The sequence below is a fragment of the Cyrtonyx montezumae genome, unplaced genomic scaffold, assembly GCF_038088225.1.
Source record: "Cyrtonyx montezumae isolate F1298 unplaced genomic scaffold, pur_monq_1.0 scaffold_11, whole genome shotgun sequence".
Classification (NCBI taxonomy): Eukaryota; Metazoa; Chordata; class Aves; order Galliformes; family Odontophoridae; genus Cyrtonyx; species Cyrtonyx montezumae.
Genome location: NW_027071837.1, coordinates 15890728 through 15916414, shown reverse-complemented (window position 1 = coordinate 15916414; position 25687 = coordinate 15890728). Strand labels below are relative to the sequence as shown.

At 47.7% G+C, this 25687-nt stretch overlaps 1 protein-coding gene across 5 annotated transcripts; it reads right to left on the bottom strand.

Moving 5' to 3' along the window:
* Positions 1–48: 48 nt before the first annotated feature.
* On the bottom strand, positions 49–24598 carry SEPTIN6 (septin 6). 5 transcript variants are annotated; one of them, XM_065729714.1, is made up of 11 exons: positions 24537–24598; positions 21298–21412; positions 14801–14996; positions 13616–13802; positions 13231–13392; positions 9043–9139; positions 8597–8765; positions 8009–8141; positions 7188–7378; positions 5358–5401; positions 2298–3032 (listed from the first exon to the last, which is right to left on the bottom strand). In XM_065729714.1, exons 1-10 carry the CDS (start codon positions 24561–24563, stop codon positions 5398–5400), a joined length of 1281 nt encoding a protein of 426 aa, XP_065585786.1. In that variant the 5' UTR covers positions 24564–24598; the 3' UTR covers positions 2298–3032; positions 5358–5397. The 5 variants fall into 5 exon arrangements, with proteins under 5 accessions (XP_065585784.1, XP_065585781.1, XP_065585782.1 ...); XM_065729712.1 differs by lacking the exons at positions 2298–3032; positions 5358–5401 and adding an exon at positions 49–549; XM_065729709.1 differs by lacking the exon at positions 5358–5401 and having other exon boundaries at positions 1793–2390.
* Positions 24599–25687: the final 1089 nt, after the last annotated feature.

The following is a 25687-nucleotide window of genomic DNA, read 5'->3' as shown; positions in this document are numbered from 1 at the left end:
TCACCTCGGCCCCGGGCACAGCTGGGTCAGAAAGGGCACAGACACCAGTGAAAACACACAGCTCGGACTTTATTTCTCTGTTAAAATTAAATACTTTGTGGCTGCCGACATCGCACGTTGCACCGTGTTTCTAATTCCTTTAGCTCTGCACAGTTCCCCACACCAACCCAACTACAGCGTATTGAAAATTCCCCCAGCTCCAAACCCCGTGGAAGCCCGCGACATTTACATTATTAAAGACATAATTAAGGAAAGAAAAAAAAAAAAGCTCCTAACAATATTCGAAAATGTATTAGCTATGTCATTAGTCCAAACATCACATTTGTGTTCTCCAAACCCACAGGTAACCCACCAGCCCCCCACTATCCTGTCACACAGATCACAGGACACCTCGTTTGATACCATGCAAGCCAGTACACAGCTTCTTTCCCAGACACTAACACTGAAAATTGTCCCCCCCGCCCCAGCCAGAGGACCCCTAACCTCTTCTAGAAGTGGCAATCTTCTCCCTCAGACCCCGTGCAGCTGGCGAAGACAGATTAAAAAAAGCTACAGAGAGAGAAAGGGGAGAAAAGAGAAAAAAAAACAACAGAAGATTAGCAAAAAAGAGAAAGACATTCAAAAAGCAGAGAAAAGAAATGCAACTTGAAAACAGCTGACAGGAGAGATGGAACCTCCTTCTGTGAGGTTATGTATCTCGTGGCACTAGTACATCACGGAAATCACACGAGTAAAACACTTTTTTTCTTTCAAAATACTTTTAATTACATTCTAATAAGGCACATGGTCAGGAAGAACAACCAGTGACCTGCAGTGTGGGTTAAAATAACCAAAAACTGCATTAAATGCTTCTTTTAACAGATAATCTTGAAACCACTGACTGGTTTGGGGAGCGGGCTCTCAATAGAAAAGGATGAAGCAAACACATTATTTTACTTTGCTTTAAAAGGAAAACAAAACAAAACAAGAATTGTACAGGAAATAAAACTGTATTCATAGCAAAAATGAGACAACACATCGCAGTCAAGAGTTCTAGCTGCCATGATTGCCCAAAAGGGAAAGGCCAGGCTGCAGCTGGTTAGTGAGGGCAGCCAGCCTGCTAATGCCAACAGAAGCCTGTAAGGCTTTTTAGCACCTTGCCAAAAAACACCTCCCTAGAAAAATCCTCAGCAGTGGCTTGGCATTACCTATCCTGGCTAGCTCTGACATGTGCTTATCTTCCAAAAGTTTTGGGTTTGAAGAGCTTTTGTTTGCCAGCATGCACACCTGATGTTTCAGGACACGTAGATTCACCCTGCCTGCACACAGTGCAACTGGAGGGTCAGGGTCACAACTAGCGAGTCTGAAATGGAAATGCGTATTAAGTGCCAGCCTTAAGTGCAAACATAGCATGACCCAAAAATGAAAAAAAAATAGAAGAGATATAATATATCATGAGAATGACCCCAAGTATGAAGAAAACTTTTTAATCTCTTGACTGTTTGGTAATCCAACTAAGGTGGTGTTGTCGTCTTAATGTCACCAATAAATACACTTGAACCACACTGTTATTTTGCCAGCAAAAATAACTCTCACAGAACTTATTTTTATGTTTTCTGGACGGGAGAAGGACTGAGAGAAAGGGGGAACTATTAACTGTATGGGGAAAAAAAAAGAGAGAGAAATTAAAGCTGCAGTGTCCCAAACAAGTTAGGACTCATTTTACATTATTTAATAAAAACAATAACCACCAGTACATAGTAAGACAGGTTCACAACAAGAGTATAGCAGAGAGCAAGAGTAACACCATGGAAAGGTCACAGCTGAAATGCTGTCACGTTTTATTAGGCCCTGCGATTTAACAAGTAAATGAAGGTCCATTCCAGCCCATTGTATTCAGGGATAATTACTCAGTACAGAGCCATGGGTTACTGTAAAAGAAGGGCAAAAAAAACAAAAAACAAAAGAAGTACATGTTAACCAGAATTCACTGTCTGATGATGGCTTTATTTAAAAAAACAAACAAACTCATCCAGAAATACACAGAAAAGACACCTGCAGGCAAACTTGGCCACTGGGTGAACTCCTGGCCTCAACAAGCAAACCTCCTCTTTTAGTGCAAATCTTGTATTAAAACAAGGCTTTTGCTGAATAGAAAATATAAGAAGGAACTTGCCAACATCTGTACTCTTCTAAACAGATGCCATAAAAAAATTAAAGGTGATACTTTTTGCATTAAACCCAGAAATTGTTGGAATCACTGAGAAGAAAGGCAAAGAAACATCGTCATCTTTCTTCACAGGCACTGGTATGTACAGCAAGGTGACCAGCTTTCCCTGAGATTGGATCCAGGATGTGCATCCAGCCCAGCACACTGAGAGGGAGACAAGGCAAGAGATCCTTCGTGACCCCTGCAGCATTCAGAGAACACTTAGTTGCAAACCATGGATCCAAGTTCAAAAAATCCTCCAGGCCTGGGGTCTGAGGTTTGGATTCAGGCCCTCAAGCTGGTGAGGACATTAAGTTTGGCAAAAAGTCCTTTAAAATGATTTGAGTTGCATGTGACAGCAGAGCAAGGTAAAGAGGGGTTAGCTACTGCAAACTAAAAAGGTGAGAGGGCAGCCAGTCTCTCCAGAGCACCACACTGGGTTGCATTCACAGTCGACCCCTGGTAGGCACGAAAAGCACACCACTGAGCAGCTGCTGTCATCATGCAGCCTCGCACAGAACGGAGGTGAGAGACAAAAAGCTGCACAACTGGGAAGTGGGGATGCTACAAGCACTTGGCAGCCTGCTATTGACCAGAATGGGGAGTTATCAGCCACAAGCATCTCTCGCCAGTTCCACAGAGGCTGTTGCTGAGTTCTTCACAGAAACAACTGTAACCCAGAACAGCCAAGGGTGCGGACTGTCGCTGAGAACAGCCTGGTGAGCACAGTAGGGGAGCAATGAGTAAAGGTGAGCAAATGGGCACAATGGCATGGCTGCGTGTTAACCGAATGTGGGGGCATTTGCTTCTGGTGCGAAGGGAAAGGTTCTACAGGAAACCCGAACTGAAAATGAAAGAAAAAGGCAGATTAATGGCTTTATGGATTAATGACCAAAAAAAAAAAAGAACATAAATATGCTTCCTGACACACACACAGACAGGAAATGTTGCTACGTGTTAATAAAGTTTAATTTGACTACAAAACATGCTTTATGCAGACACACACACGCACTCAGCAGTGGGATGAACCACATTTCTCTTCTACAACAATCCTTTCACAGCTTTGCAAGCTGCAGAACTCCTCAACTGTGACTTATTTATATCCTTGCAAAACAGTGGGGCCCTGCAATACTTTATGGATCAATATTGAGAGTATTATTCTGAATTCTGAAAAAGTACCATGTCTACATATTTAATTTAGCAAGGACAAATGCCCATTGAAAAAGGCAATGTCTGCGTTTGTATAGAGGAAACAAAGAACATTTCTTGATTCAAAGCCTAGCACACAGAAGTGTACAGTTACACGGACTGCCAAAAGCAATCCAATCCCAGCAAAAATCAGTAAAGTTCACTCTCAACTGCAGTTTAGCCATGCCTTCATACTCAGTGCCAGAATGAACACTGTTATTCTTTGAGCTATTTATCTGCATTCAGGCCCTGAAAAGCACAGAATTGTTTTTTCATTGTGTTACAGTTACTGCTGGCAGCAGAGGCATTCATTCTACCAGACTGCTCAAGACGACTGCAAGCTCCAGTTCGAGTCAGTGCAAGACCCTTCTGAAGCTCTTCTGTTAAGTGCAATGTCCCATTGAAATTAAATTCAAACGCCTCTCGCTGACAGCATAACATGTACTTGCCCTTCCACTTCTCTTGTGGAGATAAGAGGTAAGGAATTGGAGAATCAGCTTTTCCCTACTTAAGGGCAGCCCATAAGGTAGTTAGGATTCTATCTGATAGAAAATGTAAAGGTGGCCTAGAGGCCGAGTTGTTAGGATGTTTTATAGTTAAATGCTGCTGTTCCAACATGTCCCTCCTCAGAGAAAGGTGTGCTCAGGCTGGGGGGGCTGATGTCTTCATCTTAGATAACAGATACTGTTGCTCTGTCAAGAAGCAAGACATTCCCTTAAAAGCTTTCCTTTTCTTCTCACCAGAGAATCATTAGCAAATTAAAAAGGCTCATTTAGAAACACACTGCACAGCTGTAAGTAACCCACTGTCATTAGCAGTTTAGCTAATAACCCTGATGATACCCTCCTGCCAGGCAGGTGCATTTCTTAGACATCTTTGTTTAAATTACCCTTCACTTTACAACAGTTGATGACATTTCCCACTGCGGATGCTTATGGCAAGGTTTGCAAACCCTTCCAGACACCCTTCTCTGTTCTACAAGCCTGTCCATGACTATCTAGCTATTTCATATCCCTGCTAATGTGAAGACAAAGACACTCTGGACAGACTCACAGTGGGACACTGACAGAGTTCTGCACCTGTGGGAACTCCCTGTGCCCTGGCAAAACCCACCAGACTCCAGTGCTGGCCTTAATTAGAGGCAAAGTGCTCTGGCAGGCTTTATGGTCACAACCTGAGCACAGCCCTCTCCTTCCACCATAACTGTGCATGTTTGGCATAGCTCCCAGACACTGTCTGCTACAAGTGAACATCCACCCATGGGGCAGCCCACTGGACTATTAAAAATGTCATAAAGTGTCTTAGTCTATATTCAGAGCTTTCGGTTATCTGCTGAACACTCCGCATCTCTCGTATTTTGGAAAATGAACTATAGCCAATTGACAATACACTCACTTTCTCTGGTGCTTTAGGATAAATGAAAACTCTAGTTTGGGCAGACTTTACCATCTGTTGGGAGTAGAGGAAATAGAAACTAGTTTTGTATCCTGCACTGTAACCAAGTTAACCCTGTGACTTGAAGGGGTGGGAGTGAAGGAAAGAGAAGAAAGGAAAGAGATTTTCAGGCTAGCTGGGCTCCATCATCACATCTCCATAGCAATTGTTGCCATAGTATCGACATGGCCTACGTGATTAAAGAATCTCATTTCTTTCTAAAGGAGACAGAAAAAAAGACAGAGCCAGCAAACTGCTGGAAACATTTAAAAGGAAGAGGACCTAATCCTTGTAAAAACATACTGAATGTCCAAATGCTTACTCCCCCTGCATTTCACTTTGCAAAACTTTTGAAGACACTCTTCATGGCATCCTTTCTCTACAACTGCATATACAGACAGCGTGGTAAAGCCCGTACAGTAAGGGTTGAAAGCAGAAGAAGACAGAGATGATAACACTCAGAGGCTTCTGGACTTGCACAGGGCCTGCTTTTTCAGGAACTGTAACTGATCCCACTGTGAGGTCTACATATGTTAATGACGCTTACCAGGACAATGTGCCTCATGCACCATGCAGCCAAACAGCAGTTAACTGTAAAACAGCATACATGTAAGAACTAATGATGATGACGATGATGTAAAAATAATAAAAAGAAACCAAGTCATGATTAGTGCAAACTACTGAGCTTGGGTTTAAAAGAGTAATCTGTGAAAGAAAAAGACTAGTGTACTGCCAGCCGCTATTAAACAAGACACAGTTGAGCTACTGGCTTGTGAAGTTCATGGATTGTTATAGAGATTTATGATCTAAACACCAAAATTAATCATTAAGGACAACTGTAGAGGTTAGAGTAAAGAAAGCACTGCCATTTTTAACACTGTTGTTTTCCTGGAGGAGGGAGAGGTGACCTAATTTCTTCCCAAGCCTGAATAACCACTTGTAAAAAGTTCACACTGCCCCAGAATTAACCACCAAGAATGGTATCAATGCATCTTCATAGGAGTATGTTTCATGTTAGGAGTGCTTCTGAGATCAGAACTGCTTCTAGGAACAAGTATGCGACTTGGGCCACAGCTACTAAGGGCTCATAGTACAGGGCATGTCAGCTCCCTTCTTGGCATCCCTGACCTGGACTCATCTCAGGGCAGAAGTCTGCAGTCCTCAGCACGCAGACATCTGAAAGCTGTAACCATGAAAGAAACTCAGTTGTGTATTCCTCACAGAAGCTGGGGAGAGAAGCCTGGCCCCACTCAGTCTCAGGCTCCTCAGTATGAAAACACATTAAAACCCCCTGAAGGTAATTCAAAAGGGCAAATCAAAGTACGCAGTGGAAAAAGGAATGGACAAGCGAGAAAAGGGCAGGAGCACTAATTGCTCACTGCAAAGGAATGTTGACATTGTAGCAGTTCCAGCTCAAAACTAAAATGACTAAAACAGGATCTGATTCTGGTTATTGGGTTTTTCCTCTCCTGTCTCGCTTGATTCCAAATTTAACAGTTAAGGGTTATTTTTCCTGACAAGCAGTCCTCTCAGCTATCTGGGCATGTGCCATATTCTTTATATTAACAGCAGTTCTCCATGCACTTAGAAATGCCTCATACAGGCAGGATTTACTATGGATTTGCTTCATGGATGTGCAGAGAGTGGCTTATACAAAAGTGGTATAATAAACACTGTCTGTCTGCACACTGCTCTTTGCACACACACTAAGGTGGGACAGCCCTCCATTTTGGGTAACGTACTGCTTCTTGTTGCTAGGTGGAAAACTATTTCAGCTGCACAGCTGGGTTGTTCTTGAGGAACTACAGAACATTAAGGCACTGCTGACATCTCAGAGCACAGGACTCTGCCAAGGGTCACACCGTTCCCTTGCATGGGGAACCTTTGTAAACCTGTGCATTATCTCTCACTGTTTCTGTGGAGGTCAGATTTTGGTATAAGGCCGTTAAGACCACTAACACTTTCAGAGACTTACATTTTGCAGATTCAAGACTATTATGCTCCCTGAATAATTTCCAAAGCTTTTCCTACATCTAATCAAGGCCCTGAAATAGGACTCACTCCTCTCTGGGACAGCAGGAACTCCTGCTGACCTTATACTTTATTACAGGCAAGGGGAGAGCAGGGAATCACAGCAAATGGAACCAAGTTCATCCTCTTCCATGCTGTCAGTGACCAATAAGGGAGGCTAGTACTGTGCTCACTGCTTCTGAAGATGACAGGCAGAGGTAAAATGCATCCAGCTACCACTCAGCCTTACTAGTAACTGTATCTGTCTGCAAAGCTTCCTCTGATAAGGACTGGATAGGTTGGGAAAGAGATATCCATACCCAGAAAACATTCAAAGAGAAGCAAATACTGTCAGGTTAAAACTTACTTTTTCCTTTCCTTATCTCTTTTAAGAGTTTGTGATCCTCCAGCCTGCTGAGCCTGAGATTGGAGCAATTCGGCTGCTGTCTTCCTCTGTTTAAATGCATTAACTTCATCTTCCAAAGATTTCTTCTTATCCTCCAGCTTCTTTTTTTCATCCTGATGCAACTTCTTCAGACGATCAAACTTTTCATGGAGCTAGGGAGAAAAGAGAGGGGAAGGCTACCAGATACTCTGTTCAGGCAGAGGGACCCCATGAGATCACAGCCCACAAATCTCTGCTGGACTCTGCATCATTTCCTGCACTGACCTGACAATGCAAAGGCAAAGGGCAGAAAACAGTCTTCTGCCTACAACCCATGCATTGCTCTAATGAGGAACCAATGCACAGACTAACAACAGAGGTCTGGGAGAGTGTAATTGCATACAGACAGATAAATAATTAATCCACTTTATTTTATTACCAGTTATTGGCTTTCCTTCCTTTTAAAATGCATTAGTGTGTTTTCATGCCCCTCCCCAACACTAGGAAAGTTGCATGGGTATAATTTTTATATAAGAATCTTACATCAGGGGTTCTATTTCTCTCCTGGAATTTTGTCATGTCAAAGTTGCTGGTCAGAATCAAAGTATATGGCACTTTAATGGTGCAATAACCTGTATATGCAATCACTATCGGACAAGTACCTTCATGTGCTAAGTTAAAATTTAGATTTTTATTTTTTTATAAAGTCCTAAACCACACTGCAGAAAGTGTGTGTGGCAGCAGCTGCCTACTTGGAAGTATACCACTCATAACCATGTAGAGACAAGTACTGTAGTCCTCACCTCTTTTTCAGCCTCCTTCAGCTCAGCTTCTTTTTCCTTGACCCTCTGGACAAACATTTGCCTCATTGCCTCTTCCTTTTTTTGCAGTTCCCCCAGAAACTCATTTCTTTTAGCCTCATAAGTTTCTTGTAAGCTAAAGAGAAAGAAAACAGTGATCCAACTGAAGACAAGCTCTACTTCCCCCAAGTCTCTCAAATCAGGCCCTCATCACGAATACTGCTTTCGTAACACCCAGGTGTGTATTACATATGTATATGAGGTCTATGAGCTATTGCACTTCTCCTGTACGTTGAATGTCATGCAATTCAGAGACACCAGTTGGCAACAAACACTAGTTTTCTGTACCTCTGCTGCACTGACATTTTTACATCTGCCATTTCACAGTCAGTCCTGCGCATGCTCTCTGTGCTTTCACCTTCTCTCACTCAGCCAACACGTTTGCTAAAGTCTAGATTTATCTGACCTGGCAGGTTTTCTTACCACACTAGTTTCTTGTATGCTCTCTCAAGGACACACACATACACACAAATGCTCGGTGCATCCAACGATGCTTCCCTCAAGCTCTCCTGCCTGCTCCAGGGATCCCACCTGAAGGGCTTGCTGTCCGGATCGGTGTCCTTGAAACCCATCTCTTCCAGTTTACACCGTCGGTACAGCTCGTAGTGACGTGTGTGGGTCTGCTCACGGAGGTCTTCCATGTTCACACGGATCAGCATCTCCCTCAGCTTCACAAAATCACAGTGAGCTTCATTCTCCACTGTAAGAAGACATTAAGGAGTAAGAGAAGGATGGAAACAAAGGTGTCTTCCAATATTCCCCACTGGGCTACTCCTCCAATAGTTTTAACACTTCTGAACAGAGGAAACTGCTACTATAGGCCTGACACAAGGATTTATTATTACAAGGACACAAAGGATAACCCCCAAGAGAAACTGGAGTCCAGCAGGTCCTTGCTCCTGTTGCAAGAGTAAGTCCACTGCCTTCTGGTGGAAACGTCACCATTCATGCCATGTGCATTTCAGCTCTTGACTCACCCTGCACCGTGCCCCAAGGGTACTGACGAGCTTTCATCATTTTGTTTCCTATTTTCAACTCTTCCGTGCTCCCAATCACTGCAAATGGCAAGTGGGCCTGGAACACATTTAATGCAACCTTTGTTAGTCCCTCTCAGCTCTGACTGACTTGATAGCACACAGAGATTAGCACAGCCACTGTGCAAGACACTCATTACACACACACTAATCTCAGGGAGTCTAATCACCAGCCACGAGCCCAAGACAAAGGGGAGAAGGGAGGATCCTCTTTGGAAACCTTGTTATCACTACCACTCTATATCCTCTACCTGGCTGATCCGCCCAGCCACAGGGTCTCAGGTGAGATGAGCCAGTACAAGACTAGCATCAGTGACAGCTCGAACATGCTGCGTGGCTCTGCCTGAGGTGCTGTCCCAGGGGCTTGCCGTGGCTTAGGAGAACATCTGCACAAGCACAGAAGCAATAAACAAGCCTTCTTGGAGCCTTCTTGTTTTTATCCCCCCTCCCACTCTCTCAGCTCACATCACAAGATAACTTGCTCTATCAGATCAGGAGACTGAAGTCTCTTCTACGCAGATTAACAGCTTTCCTCCCTGCTTGCTTCGCCGTGCTGAGGAGGGACTGAAAACATTCCAGCATCTCACCAGCTTCTGCATCCACTGTGCATGCCCCTAGGTCTGCTGCTGGCTGAGCTGGGAAGGACTCTGCATTCACTAGGCTGCAGTGAACCTACCCCATACTGATACTGCCTCGTGTTGCCCATGGCTCACCCTGGGTCTCACCCTCATTCCTACGTAATCAGAACTGCATCAAGCCAGGACATGCACTCCACAAGAGACAGTCCTTACCAGTACCTGACACTTAGCTAAAAACAGGAGGAATTTGCTTGCTGTGACCCAGAGACACAGAATAGTCACTTCTGCATACAGAAGGTTCTTGCATTCTGTAGAGAGGTTAAGAGAGTCGCCCAGTGCAAATTCAGCTGGGTTCGACCAAAACCACTCCCAGCAGAACTATCCCTCATTCCCCAAACTCAGACAAGCAAGCAAACCCCAACTCTGCTATCTTTGCTGCATCTATCTGTTGTGCAGTTAAGTGAGATCTCTCCCCGCTCGCTCCTGGGAAATACACAGCCTTCTGACAAGCTGAAGAGAAGCTGAGTGCAAGGTCTCAACACTCAAAAATAAAGCTGCCAGCCCCACACGCTCACCCCTTCTGCTGAGTTCTGTGCAGATATTTGCTAGCTAGAGCCTTTAAACTGTGCTTGGTTCTGGGAATTAGAAGGTCCTCAAGGTGCTAGTGATATAGAAAATCAGTAACCCTAGATTGTTTACAGAAATAGGTAGAGTAGTTTTAATTCCACAGATTATCTGAAAACATAGACAAGTGAATAACAGCTGGGACAAGTAAAAGATTTCAGTGATGGTGTTTCCTACTTTGAGAGTGTGGCTCATACAGGCAAACAGCAAAGCTGCCTGCAAACACTCACCAAGACAGACTCTTCAGCTTTTATTCCCTGGCCTCACAACTCATTCATGAGGGATACAGCAGTACCAGTGAGGCTCAGTGGTCAGTCTGGGGGGACCGTTCTGGGCCACGAGGAGGCTCTGAGCACCACAGCGTCGTGAGGCACCCTTCACACAGTTACTTCTACAATTGTGCTGACATGTCAGCACGTGGAAGGATACACATCAGCACAGAGCTAGGCCCATTCTGCTAGGGGGTCACTCATCAGTATCAACCGTTGGTTCGGCTGCTGTTTTTGCTAGGGAGAAAGTGCTGGTGATTTCCTTTTTCCACAAGTAAGTTCCAGCTCCCACCATGTGGGACAGGCAGCTCACACAGGCTTCATTTAACTGCCAGGTGTAGTGAGAGTATATTCTGCAGTGATTAAATTAATTCATTCAAAATAGAAAAGCCAACTGGGAGATGAAAGAATAGCAGAGATCGCTTTTTGCATTATGATTTAAGAATAAAACCTGGGTAGGAGGAAATCCAAAGAATTTTGGAGAGTGCTTTCAAGTGCTCTCTACATCTCTGAACTTGTAAACATACACACAGTGGGATTCTCAAAAAGGCCAAATTGATTTCAAACAAAATTGGGCATCTTGTTTTTATCCAATTGGTATCTAAATACTTCACTTGATGCCTTTGTTCATGGCTAAATACTTCTGATCATGATGGCAGAGATTTTATATCTTCAGTTCATTGATTTCTGTCACACCAGGCAGTATTCTCTTTGTTTAGACTGAATACAAAATACTCTGAAAAAAATTCCTCATGCATCAAGTTAATATAATAATCTAAAATGCACATTAACTAATGAGTTTGCCTATTTTAAAACCTAATTTTACTTGTCATCAAGTGATCAAGAGATCAGTCTCAATTTTCTCTGTATTTAAAAAAAATAAAAAAAGAGGTAACTGATCTAGAATGTTTGCTGGTCAGCAAGAAGCACAACTTGAGCAGGAAGACTGCATTTTGAACCTTTTAAAGGTGCTGATCTGTAACAAAGACAATGAAGCTTTCTGTGGAGAAGCACAAACACACAGGTGAAGGCAATTGATAGAAGTTTCCTGTTCCACAATTTCAAGTGTGATTAAAACTGGCAATTTAAGTGATAGACCTCACGCATTTCATCCTGATTCTTGCACTGTTCAGTCCCTCCACAGACTCATCTCCTGACCCGAAGCACGTGTAGATGTTTTCCCTAAAATCAATATTTGGATACAAGTTTTCCAGGTCTGCAGAAGAGCCTTGACTTGATTCAGATTCTAGCCTGCCCAGTCCTCATAAACCCAGTAATCATGATTTCTATCAGTTTAATGGAGGATTTAAAGAGCTAATCTCTCTGTGCATCAGTTGATACAACCCAGAATGCCTACGACCTGAGACAGCAATTCCCTATGAGGAGAAGTGCCTGGAAGGAAAAATAAGCAGAGGTCAACCTCCACCCACAGAATAGCCAAAGAGAGACAACTTCTACTTTTATCATCTTATGGAGAGACCTGAAACACTGCACAACTGCTCATACTGGATCAAGAGAGAACACAAAACACTCCAGCTGGACCTGCACTTCAATAGTAAAACAGCAAGTTCCCATACTTGTTTTACTGTAAAAAACCTTCTGGAAAATGGGAACATGGGCAGAATGCACTTGCAGAAGGGCTATGGGACAGCTTGCTGTCTTTAGGGAGTCACAAGCAGACAACCACAATGCTGGGAACACCAGATGCTTCAAAACATGTTTAACTTAAGTTGTTGAGTTCTTCTGAACAGGTGGTTCAGCTGTGTGACTCCTTGCCACAGGATCCTGGAAGTTCACTGATGGGAGAGCATCATGTGGGACAGAAATCCTTGATCTGAATGCGGTCAGGGACTGAGGAAATCTCTGAAGGAAGATTCATTTACATTCTCTCTTCCTACCCTGAGAGTGATCAAAAGCAGAGAGGCCACTGAGCGACCCTGGCCCAAACTGTGACTTTAATGACTGGATTACATATCTCTCACATCAGCAGTTAGTTGTACCTCAAAGGAAGGTGTTGCTCTAACCAGCCACCTCTCCCTGGCCGATCTTTATATCTTTCACCAGAGCAGCAAGGCAAAGCCAGATCAAGGACCCAGCTAAGTAACAGCAGATCAATAACAGAAAAGCAATTCTGTGCACAAGAGTAGCAGAGCTGGTAAAGTGAAGGGGCTCTGCTGCTAGGACAGCCACTGGCAGGAGGAGACAACTCCAGCAGCAAGACTTCACAGGAAACATCCATCCAGGAGAGCAAAGCCCTTCCCTGTGAGAAATGGCAGTGTGTGGAACAGAGACTGCAGGCAGTCTGCCCCTCACAGCAGACAGATAATACTCACCTGATTAATTCACAGCACAGGACTGTCCGTGCCCTGCACAGCCAGACATCACCATCTGCCTGATTTCCTGCACGTACCTCAATGCTCATGCATTAAGACAAGGAAGGGGTTAAACTCCATCTGCTTTCTGACTACAAAAGCCTGCTAGGGAAGCAGTAGCTTTCCACAAGTCTCTGCTAGCCTAGGATGTCACTACAAAAATGGGATCCTCTGTTCTTAAGACACAAAATAAAAGGGAAAGTGGATTTAAGAAACACTCCAATATAGGCCACCACCCCTACAGTGATAGTACTGTTCTGAGAGAGCAGGAAGTGCTGAGTCACTTACATTCATTGTCCCATTTATCTCTGCCACTGATTCATCATCTGTTGGGAACTGGTAGATCTGAACTCCGTTACTGACCAACTCACTTGTGATTTTGATTTTAAACTTGGTCAGCTCACTTTTGGAAATGGCATCAGATTTGGCAATTATAGGAATGATGTTGACCTATAGAGGAACAGAGAGGTAAATCCTGAGGTTTGCTCCAGGTAGTTTTTCCAAGTCTGCAGTACAATTTATAAAAACTTAAAATTACTCAATATATCTAAAGAATGCATCTGCCACAGCATAAGGGCTACGCATGCGGGGAGACATGCCCTGGAAGAGGAAAAGCAGCAGCACTTCCATCATGAGCAAGGTGACCTGCACAGCAACAGTTAAAACTGCCTACCTTGCTGTCAAGCTTCTTCATTGTTACCAAGTCCAAGGATTTCAGCGAGTGGCCTGTCGGAGCAATGAAGTACAAGCAAGCGTGGATCCGGGTGTCATGGTAATTGTGCAAGACCCTCTTTATCTTCAGTTCTTCTTGCAAGTAGGCTTCAAACTGAGCATCGATGAACTCGACAATGGGCTTGTAGCTTTGACAAAAGGAAAAAGATGTATACATCTCACAGAGGTAAACTGATTATACACCTTTGCTAGCTTTTTAAAAGTGAGCTGCTTGTTAGCTATTCACTTCCCAGGACCAATTCTCTGAATCTCCCTTCCTCCTCACCCATAAGAAATATAAACATTGCACCACTGACAAGAAGATGTGGTCTTATATCAGACTCCAGCAGCCTGTTTGACAAAAACAGTACTGACAACTCAGCAGAGAGGAGAAACACCACTAACAGGGGCTCCAGAGGCTACAAATTACTACAGAGTAATCTCCTCCAGAAAAAGTGGCCTCTCATACTTCAAAATGTAAGAAAGATGCTTTTAAGAGGAATTGTAATGCAGATTCATTGGTAGCAGTGTGTAACTCTCGCTTGCACCCAGGACCAAATGGCTTGCTGCTCTCACAGTTCCAGTTCCTGCAGGGGAAAGACATCTCCATTCAGTACCACCTTTGCCTGGTGCTCTTAAGGCAGAAAAACCCTGCAACTCTCTTCCAAGTCCATCTGAAATACAGAGCCTGTCAGACTCACAATGTAAAGGACATCAGCACATCTTAAACAAAACTAAAAAGAAAATCCAACGGACCCACAACAGAGCAACTCCATCCCAATGCCTCTGTGAAGATGTGCACTGCAGAGGACCTGGAGGAATTACATGCTCCTCCACCACCATGCTCTGGCCCTGCTGGGATGTGAGCTGCCAGAGATACTCCCCACCAGATGAATTTGGGCAGAGGGCTACCAGTGGGCCAGAAATTATTCTGACAGCATAAGAAAAGCTGCTCCGATAGCTGCAGCAGTGTTGACACACCACGGCCTCCCTCCTCTTTTCTCCCTGTCCCATCCCAGAAAGATGACAAGAGAAACTTGTAAGAAGGAAAGAGGAGAGCAGAGTCTGGTCCAACTGAGGCATAAAAGGAAACCTTGCATGAGTGAATCAGGTCATGATGATACAGCCTCTCTGCCTCTTCACTTACCTGTCCTCTTTGTTGATTTGATCCCCAAAGCCCACTGTGCTTACAATAGTCAGTTTGAGGTTGACGTTGCTCTCCTGCAGGTCATAGGTACTGGATTTCAGCTGGACCCCAGGCTGTGAGTGAGATGCTGGGTCACCTTCAAATTTGGTGTTGAAAAGCGTGTCCATGAGAGTGGACTTACCAAGGCCAGTTTCCCCTATTGGAGAAAAAGAGTCAAAATGTTTTGTTGAATATCAACACGGCTTGCCCTTTCAGCAAACCCTGTTAATTCAAACACTAACAGGGGTGAAACTGTAGCAGATGAAAGCAGATCTCATGCTCCAAAGGGATCGTCTGACAAGCAGAAAGGAATGTACAATGGGAGGTCTGTATTCTGGGCAAATTACATTTCACAGTCTAATGGCCATTAATCTTGTTAGAAAAGAGAGATGAAAAGAAAATGGCAAAGGGGAAAGCATCGTTCGAATCCTGCAGATACCCATAATACACTACAGAAGATGCTGCTTTCATCAGTAGGCAAGGAGAAGGGGGGGAGAAATGGGGCCCACTGCCATTTCTTAAAATAGATGCTCCAGGTTAGTATTTCTGTAATGAGCAGCCACTAAAATAGCTTGCTTCAGTACAGAAACACCAAGTCAGTTTCAATCCTACAGCAAGCTGTGCAGTTGGTTTCTTGCACCCACAATATACTGAGCTGGGGGACAGCCTTCTAGCCTGGGGAGGACTATTTTCTCTTATACCTCATTTCCATACAACTAGAGGCTGTGCATCTTACACGGTACTCAAAAATCTGCTTCCAAAAGCTCTGCATCACCTAACTGTTATTTGGACTCCATCTATCAGCAGAGAGCTGTTTCCTTATCTGGCACGAACAGACAAATCTGAGAGACCAGTCTTAAATTTGTTTTAGATACATCCCAGGGAGAACAAAACAAACCTCTGTGTGCTCATTCCACAGGGTGGCTTCCCTTGCCACGCTGACACCGGAGCCAGCTCTTCAAGCCCACAGGATCTGTCTTTGCACTGCACCTATCAGCAGGCTGTCCTGCTGCCCTGGAAGGACTGCTGTGTCTTGGAGAAATTATGATTTCTGAGCTGCCCTTCTGGCTTTTGCTGTAACTTCAGCAGGCAGCTGAACCCCACCCACCATGTAGAGGCTGCTCCAGGACCACCAGGAGACTGTCTTGCTGAAGCAGCCTTCCCTTCTTCGCTTTCTCCCGCTTAGACCCCAACCAAGCCACCAATATTTTCCTACTTTGCCCAGAAGAAAAGTGCTCATTTTCATAGACTTCAAGCTCTGCAAACAGATCCAAAGTTACATGAAATGCCCAATTCAATAAGGGGAAGCTCCTCCCCTTCCTTCCCCATCCAAATCTCTGTACTTCACCCCCGCAAGCAGGCAGATTCCTCCCTGTTGGCCCCAGAGGCAACTTCTCCAGCTCCAGACTGAAGCACGGGGGCAGGGCGAAGCTCCACCGCCCTGGGAAATGCACGCTGTCTGACTGCCTGGATCTGTTGGGGTCATAAATCAAATATCTTCCCAGAACACAGCAAGAAAGTCAGTGGACACCTTGAGCTGCAAAGGTGCCTGGGGAGCCAGCCAGCAGCTGGTGCCTCACCATGTTGGGTGCACGAGTCTGTGGCTCCTCACACCAACCTGGCTGCAGCCCCAGGGGGAGAAGAGTCATCACCAGCAGTGTGTTGCTACAATCCCACCCCATTTGGGATGTTACAGTACCAACTGCCCTCAGTGCATAAAACATAAAGAAGCATTGCTGCCGTTTGGATACGGATTTCAAGAGCTAACAGCAGAAAGCCTGCATGACCTCGCCAGGCCTTTCTCAGGGATTCCAGGAAAACAGCAGTGTTAAAAGAGAGAGAGAGAGAGAGAGAGAGAAAAGACAGACATCTAAACAGCTTGAGAAGGCGGCAGCGTTTCCAGAGCTCCTGCCAAGGGTTCCTGCCTGGGCGGGCGGGACGGAGCAGGGAGCCAGCTGCATGGATCCCCAGCGGGCTCCTGGGGACAAGGGAGCTGCTCCTGCCCCTGCTCTGTCCCATGGAGCAGTCCCACACCCAGCCCTGTGGCTGCAGACGAGTGACAGAGGAGCAGCAGCACAGAGCGGGGCTGGGAGCCTCAGTAAGTGAGGTCTCTGCGAAAGACACTGAAAGCTGCCCCTTATTCGTGCCTCCCTCTCCCTTTAAGGTGCAAAGCAGCCACCTGAGGACAAGACCATTGTTCAGATGCATCTCCAACCTCCTAGCTATTGCCCACTTAAAGCCAATTTCACATCTGTTTTTCAGCAGGAGCAGTGGTGCAGAAGAGATGGAGGCAAATGCTGAAGACAGAGCATGCTTTATACTCCTGCATGCTACACAGGGCCAGCAAAGACAACTTTGAATTCACGCTGAAGTTTTCCTTTTGAAAGGGGAAGATCTAAACTGCTAAGACACGATTCCAGAGGCAACAGTTTCCCATCCAAACACCTACAACTCTTTGTATAGAAAGCAAAACACCCAGCCATCACCACAGCAGGTCAGCATGTGCATGCCAGCAGCACAAAACAAGCTCTGCACTGTGTGTCCCGCTGCCCAAGAACGACTCAGCCACGGGAACCACGTGAAACGCAACCGAGCAGTGCTATTCTGAAGGGCAAACTGATGGAACAGAGCATTTCTGAGTCTCCCAGGAGTTTCTGCCTGACACAGAGGCAGCTCCCTGCTGGCTGGGAGATGTAACCACTGCCAAGTGCTGCTTGGAAGGGTGGGAGTCCAGATGGAACAGATGGGCTGATGAAAAGGACAAGGCGGCTGCACTCGCTCCAGCCAGCAGCGCCGGAATCTTCTCCAAAATCCAGAAATGATGAATGGGGATTAAGGGAGGCAGAATTACTGTGGAAAAAGCAGCAGTGTACGCAAATGGAGCAAGAGGTGTCCTTGGCGGGGAGATTATTGCCTGATGCCAGGCTTCGATCTGATCTCCGAAACTGTACTTAAAGCATTATGCAACCTTCCAGCGGTCTGCTCTCCTGAAGCAGGGCTGGCAAAGTGCTGAGGACAGACAAGGTAGGAATGGTGACCTTTATTGTTAACCCTGCACCAGAAAGCTCTGACAGCCATTGAAACACAGTAGCACTGTGCCTTTCAGCACAGGGCAGATTTTAGGGCAGCCAGGCTCTGGACATGGGGAGCTAACACTGCCAAAGCACCCTGCAAGCTAAACACAACTGCAAAAGCCAGACCTCTTAGTCTTCTGTGAGTCTGGTGATTCCATCTACTTTCCCTCAGCATGGGTAAGGTAAAGCCACAAACAGCTGCCTGCTGCCCCTCCACCTCGCTCTGGGCTTCAGAGCTCTTGTACCACCCTCAGCCCACTCTCCGGGAGCACAGAAGAGCCCTCAGAGCACTCAGCCGTTCAAAAGCAGGAGCGTTTGAACCCCTGCAGAGTCCTTTCAAGAGAGAGCAGCACTTGCCCTTCCCCAGACTGACAACCACGGCTCCAGATAGCAAATAATGCCATCTTAAAGAAAGCGTCTATGTGTGCACAGCCCTTTCATGTGAAGAAACGGGAGCTAATCCAATGTAGCAGGTTTGTCAGGACAAGCCCTGAGGCAGCACAGCCTGATAAGACCATCTCCCATGGAGAGCAAAAAATGGTTCTTCTCATCTGACAGGCGGAATGGTGAGGCAAAGCCAAGCTGCCAGGGGCAGGAGGGGTGGGAAACATGGGTTCACAAATGATGCTGAAGAGCCACAGAAGACCCTGCAGCCACCCAGCCGTGCTGCTGCTGCCTGCCCCACAGACCTGTGGCTCCTCAGCTCGAGAAACCCTGTACTCAGCTGGTTGCACCAGTGACCACAAAACCAATCACTTGGCAGCCTCCAAGTGCTCCATCTCATTGCTCCACAGCGAGCTGCTGCTGGAGAGCAGATGGCAGTTCTGCACAAGGAAACCCGTGCACAGCCCTCCTTCCCCCAGCCAACGAGCACTATCACTTCTCCAGGCTCCTTCAGAGACCCAGCACAGGGCTGAACTCACTGCACAGTGAAACAGTCCGGCTGGGGTGGTAATTCCAGCACAAACTGAATGCTGGGAAGTAACAAGCCAGAAACCATTGGGTCCAGTTTGGGAACTACTGAATACGCAAAGGAAAGAAGGAGAAAAACAGGAATCACGCTTTGTGAGAGTCCTCAGAGTTGCAGCACACCCCTGGGAAATGAGAAGGTATTTCTCCAGCAACATAGCGGTTTCTCATTGTGCTGAGTAGGCTGCTTAGGACAAATCCCTTGCAAATCCTGGGAGGGAGGGAGGGGGGAAACTCCTACTTTCAATGGGATGCTAGTCTAATACAGCTATAATCTACTCCAGCCAAAACTGAGAAAGTTTACCAAATGAAAACCTAAGCCTGTTGTTTTCTCTTTCGGCCATCTCACCGGGCAGCACAGCCAGCACAGAATGTCTCAGCCATCAAAGACTTCCCCAGCCTGTGTGCTGAACTAACACAACGAACACGGCAACATAGAAGCTCTAGGAAGAAAATGGCAGCGCTGAAAATCCATCAGAAAAACCATCCACAGCCCCTAACTCCTGCGGGCTTTGCTTGGTTGCTCTATCTTTGGCTCTCGTCTGACAGAGGAGACAGCTTTCAGCAGGAGAACAGCTAAAAACTGCCCTAATCTGGACACACTGCTGAGAGCCATTTCTGCAGCTTTCCTTGGCTCCTCCACCAGGAGCAGGAGGAATCAGTGGCTCAGCTCCAGCATGGCGCAGAGTAAAACTGTCACTGGATTCTTCCCAATGAACACCACACACTGCTGAGAAACACACTGAAGTGCCTTTCTGCCTTGTTCAGTGGCCTTTGTCATCAGCTCACCTATCTGCTGTTTTGTTGACCTTGAGCCACATTTGCTTTCTGTTCTTTCAATTCAACCCCAAGCTCCTGCTGCACAAGTGAGACCCAGCAATCTGAATGGCAGATGGACTCTGGGACTGGTTGCTTTCTTTCTGAGAGTTTCACATTGTTTCCACAAGTTCAAAAAGGCTCTGCTACGCCATGTCAAAGCTCGAGTTTCCCAACTAAACATATGCAGATCTTTTTCTAAGGGAGTTGATTACACTCTTCTATAAAGCTTCTTTAATTCAGGCTTGACCATGTCTGTGTTGCTACTATTCACAAAAGACTGACGTTAATAACTAGTGCATATTGATCTTGGTGGGTCCTTGTTATTCAGAGGGACAAGCAATTACTGCATTCCAGTGACGTTCTGTGAAGAGGAAAGCAGAGGTGTTCAACTGCTTTGCACACATCAAGGGGAACCTTTAACCACAGGAACCGTCTGCTGCTGCATCTGTAACTTGTAGAAAAACAGCAGTTCTGTGTGTGTGCAAAGGGAAATACCATCAAACTTCAGGCTCTGGGACACGAGAGTTTCACGAGGTCACACCTCCTTCCTGCACAGCACAAACCACCTACTGACTCAGCCTGACAGTGACCTCTACTTGTCAGCAAAATTTATCATCTCACCGGAATGCCCTTGTCAGGGAAAGTTTTCCTCTCAGTTCCATTTAGCAGGGCTCTCTCTGCACTCCATTCCTCTCATCTCAGACTTAACCCTGCCCTGGGCACACGGGTCCCTGTCCCAGGTTGGCACCCTGCACCGGATCTCCCACAGAGCAGGACAGGCAGCCTCGGTGTGGGTGTGGGGCTGACCCCAGCTGAGATCCCTGCTCCTCCCATCATGCCAGGCACTGCTGGGAGCACGGCACACAAGCACAGGGCTTACTGCAAACAGCTACACAACAAATTCCTGCTCCCAAAAACACCAACACAGTCAAATGCTCCTCAATCCCTTACCCACCTTACCGAATCACAGTATGAAAACCATACAGGATTACACCTAGATCAGCAGGAGTGTCTCTAAGGAGGGGACGTTTGGGATCCTCTCCTGGGGAAGACCCACAAACACTGCAAAGCCAGGCCCCAGCTGAGGCACGTGACACATGGCAGCACAGACAATCCCATCAGCAGCCACAGCTTGGCCAGGCATATTTTAAATTCTAGTATGTGCTGAAGGGAGGGGGAAGGAAAAAAAAAAAAAGCAGCTTTTAGTGCTTTAAGAACACGACTGGTATTCTGCTAAAATAATCATAATAATAACTCAACATGTAACCACTCAAGACCTCAGAACAAAGTTCTCTGGCATGAGTACCTATTTGCTTTTAGAAAGATGAAATTGAATTATGCTAGGCAAATAAAGATCATAATAAAAGCGTGGGATTTTAGGCATTTTATTCCTATGGTTCACTGCTTGGTGGAAAGCCATACTCCATAACCTCAGCAGGGATTTCCCAGGGCACCAGTAAATCAGGTTACTTAGACAGAACAGAGGGATGGAAGTTGAAATCAAAGCTACTTTGTTAACCCTGTTACCTGTAAGCTACACCCAGCTGCAGAGAAACCCTTTTCAGCAACAGAACTTCCCCAGATGGAAATACTCACCCACACACAGGATGTTGAAACAAAACCCATGATTAACTGACTTATTAACCAGCTGGTCAGGCAAACTGTCAAATCCTACGTGTCCAGAAAGGGGCACAGTACGACAGCCTTCACCCTGGAATGCAAGGAAAAATACACAGTTGGTGTCATTTTCATGCAAAATACATTTCTCTCTCCACACCCTGAAGACCTCCCAAGTACAGCCAGCTATACAGATCTGTACAGACACTGTAAATCTTGCCAGCACGTGCTGCCCTTCTCCAAAGCAAACCCAGACAGCACACATACAACACCCCATCTGCTTTATATGAGATGGTAGCCTTGTCAGAAAAAATATTGAACTGTGCAGAACGCTCAATACTCAAACACGATGGCCAAAAGAGAGGTGGAGTAACATCTGTTTCCTGAGAAATCACTGAGAGACTCAAGTCTCACGCTGAAAGCAAAAAGAAGGAAGGTATTAATGATGCCTCCTCACATCAGCCTGCTACAATTCACATTACAGCTTTGATTACAGAAACGAGCTAGCAACAAAGAGGAAATCTGTACCTCCATCTGGTAACTGAACAGCCCAAACACAGCCTCTGCACAGCTCGCTGCTGCAGCGCACAGCAGCAGAGAATGCAGCCTCCGAGCTGCCAAACACAGCAGTGCCCTGCCCTCAGGCTGCAAGCCCAAGCCTGCTCACATTCATACAACAACCATGAGCACCAGGAGATCTGGGCACTGTCGAGGGAAGCACACGGGGCATGTATGCAACGTCTGCACGGCCAGGCAGTGCCACAACCCCACGGATCTGCAGGGCTCCCCTCCTGCAGCCCCCTGAAAGATGTTTCTCTCTCTAGATCAAAAGCTTCTTTCTTAACACCCTACTTCAGAGCCAAATGCAGAAAATTCCCCGCTGTCTGTTTGGGCACATCTCACGAGAGATACTACAGCTCTTTAGGTAACCCTTCAGAAGGGTATAACTCTCAGTTTATTCCGTCAAAGCCCTGCTTTAACATAAATAAGCCTGTTTGGAGGGACAAGTGTGCTGTTTTCCTTCCTTTGCTAACTACACCAGTGTTTCAGGCTAGGAAAACGTTCCCAGGGACTGCGTTACTCCAGCAGGCTGTCAGAGCACGACTCCTCACACTGTTACTGGTTTGCTGGTGCAGCTCTCTTCCCCCAAATGTGAAGATCCAAATAGATATCAGCCATTAACCATATTTACAGTCCTGCGACGTGTAAATGTTTCCCCACAGCCATATTTTGTGTATCAGCCTGGTTCTTCCTGCCAAAATGTTTACCCAGCGCCAGCACCATGTCTGCAGACCTTCCTGAGCAGCTTTCACCCAAACAAAGACATGTGTGGGGCTGTTCCCTCTCTGGGAAGGGAGCACACTGTTTCAGTGGAGGAGAGATGGGAGGACAGGGCCCGCAGACAGCATCCTTCCTGCGGATGGAGAGCCAGCACGGGTATCTGTAACACAGCCCTCAACCTGCATGCTGGAAGATGGTCTGAATGCTGCTCTCTCTCCAGGAAGCATGGGTGGGTGTGTGGGCTCTCATTAAGAACAAATCTTCTCCTCAGCTCTAAATATAAGTGCGATCCAGATGGAAAAGAAAAATAAACAGTCGAAGTTAAACTACTCTGGCTCAGAGGAGGCATTTACCCTGCAAGTCATTTCCTGCATGCTCCTTTTCACATCACCTGTGGTTTTATCACGCAGTTATAGCACGCTTCACATTTGTCTCAGGCCAGGAAACGAGTGCTGCAAAAAGCGATTTTCAGTCACAGCAGCTGAAGCCTCCAGGTTAAACACAGAGCCACGAGGCACATGCAGATGTAGGCCCCCAGCCCAAAGCCTGCAAGGCTGGGGCATCGCAACAGCCTGTGTACTAGAAGCGGATTTGGAGGGGCCACTGCTGCCCATAACCCACTGAGCTCTGGTGGTTAGGGCCTTTGCACCTCCTTTGCTGGCACGGCCGTGCAGTGAAGGCAAAGGTGAGGGGTGGGGATGTGATGGGAAGGCAGTGTGAGCACTGGCATGGCCCCAGGATGACCGACACTGTTTCTCCCACACATGCAGAATGACCCCCAAGGAGAATGGGCTGTTGTTGCTGAGGAAGAAGCAAAGCGTGTTTTCCACAAACGAGATTAAATGAACAAAAAGAGCAACACGTGCTCTCGCTGCACTGCCAGGCGGGGCTATCTCGGACCAAAAGCAAATGTCGGCCTTGTAAAGGAGTTGTCTCGTCATCTCTCCATCTCTGGGGGATTTTCACACTTTTTATGAGGGCTCCTCCACCACACAGACACCGCTGCTCTGACTCTTGCAGACAAATACCAGAACGATATAGAAAAATAAAGAGGTGCTACAACAATTCACTCCAGCACTGCACATGAAACAGTTTACACAAAAGGGCATAAGGCTCAGAGTGCAGCAACCTCCACAAGGCCCTCAGGATGAACCCTGCTGCACCAGAGGGTCACACATTGCTGCTTCTCAGCGGGATGCAGAGCTGTGCCTGAGGACACATGCAGAGCCGTCCATGGAGCACCATCACCTCCACACAGCACAGCACCGCTGCTGCCGAGAGCCAGGCCGGGAAATCCTGCACTGCAGTGGGGCAAATGACAGACCCCAAAGCCAGGCAGACCCCAAAGCCAGGCAGACCCCAAAGCCAGGCAGACCCCAAAGCCAGGCAGACCCCAAAGCCAGGCAGACCCCAAAGCCAGGCAGACCCCAAAGCCAGGCAGCCCACACCGCAGCTTTTCAGACCGCATTAAACGAGAACGGCATCGGATCCCTTCCCCTGACGTCGCCGTTGTGGCATCCTCTTCCCCAAACTGCATCTGGCTGCGGTTCAACAGCAGACGAGAGCCAGGCTCGCACCAATCCGTTCTCGCTCGTTCAAGGCTGGAAATGTCCTCTGCAATCATCCAGCCGCTCCGTGCAACAAAAGCAACGCACGAACGCCAAGCGCGTGTAAAGACCTCGCGGGCCGTCCCGCTCGGCGGAGCAGCAGCGCGAACACAAAGGAAAACCCGCACACAGCGGGAGCGACGGCTCTCAAGCATCCAGCAGACGGCCGAGCGGCGCCCGCCCTCGGACGTACCGCATCGCGGTTCCCAACGCCGCCGTTCCCCGCGCCCTCAGGAGGGCCCTCCGCTGCCGCCTCCTTCACGGCAGCCCCGCACCCCCCCGAGGCCGCTCCGCCGCTCCCGGCCCTGCCCGGCCCGGCCCCGCTCTCACCTGCCGCGCCACCTCGGCCGCCGCCATCGCTGCGCGCCCGCCACAGCGCCCGCCCCGCCCGGCCGGGCGGCTCCGGACGCGCCCACCGCGCCGCCGCACGGGGGGGGAGGAGCCGGCTCGGCGCTCCGGGCAGCGGAGCTCGCTCGCGCCGCTCCGCCGCGCCGTTCCGCCGCCGCTGTCCCGCCCGATGTCGCCGGTCCCGGCGCCGCCATGGCGCTGCGGGATGAGCGGGGCTACGGTCCTCACCCCCGCGGCCGATGGCGGTGGTGCGGACCGGGCTGAGGCGCCGCGATTGGACGCCGTGAGCAGCGCCTTTAGCGCGGGGGTGGAGGTGGATGTCAGCGCGCTCCGCGTGGTGGAAGGGCGGCTGTCCGCAGCGGGCTCGGCCCCGCGCGGGAGGATGAGGAGCGGAGCGGATCCTACGGCGCGGGAGGAAAACTGCTCCGCCGGGGCTGCCACGCGTCCCGGGCATGGCAGAGCTGACTTTCCACCGTCCTGGCCAGTCAGGCCTGCCCTCGGTGCCACGCAAGGTCACCGAGCAAATAGAACGCAATCACACGGTGTGAATGCTAGAATCGTAGAATGGCCTAGCTTGACAAAGGACCTCAAAGATCACCAGTTTCAACCCTCCTGCTGTGGGCAGGGTCACCGAGCACTAGAGCACTTTCAGCCTTTTGAGTGCCTCCAGGGATGGGGCCAGCCACCAGGGAGAGGTCTCATGCGCAGGGCAGCCGGGAAACCAGGCCCCGAAAGGCAGGCCCTGCCTTAGCACCATGACTTATGAGCGAGTGAGCCGCCTGCTGGATGGGGGAAAGGCTGGTGATGTAGTCTGCCTAGACTTCAGCAAAGCCTTTGGCACTGCGTCCCACAGCATCCTCCTGGAGAAGCAGCAGCCTGTGGTCTGGACAGGTGCGCTTTCTGTTGGGTGAGGAAGTGGCTGAGGGCTGGACCCAGAGAGTGGTGCTGAATGCATTTAAGTCCAACTGGTGACCGGTCACCAGTGCTGCTCCCTGCAGCCTGTCCTGTTCAACCTGAGTTGAAACCTCAGTCAGTTTGCAGATGACACCAAATTGCCTGGAAGTGTCAATCCACCTGGCGGTACGAAGGCCCTACAAAGGGATCCAGACAGGTGGATGGTTGGGCTGAGGCCA

Excerpts from the sequence above, each read along its gene's own strand:
- SEPTIN6 (XM_065729709.1), bottom strand. The coding sequence starts at position 24,563 with ATGGCGGCGGCCGAGGTGGCGCGGCAG. Across the intron at positions 13,803-14,800 it reads CAAATCAACAAAGAGGACAG|CTACAAGCCCATTGTCGAGT; the intron begins GTAAGTGAAGAG and ends CTTTTGTCAAAG. Across the intron at positions 7,379-8,008 it reads TGAAGGAGGCTGAAAAAGAG|CTCCATGAAAAGTTTGATCG; the intron begins GTGAGGACTACA and ends TTTTCTCCCTAG.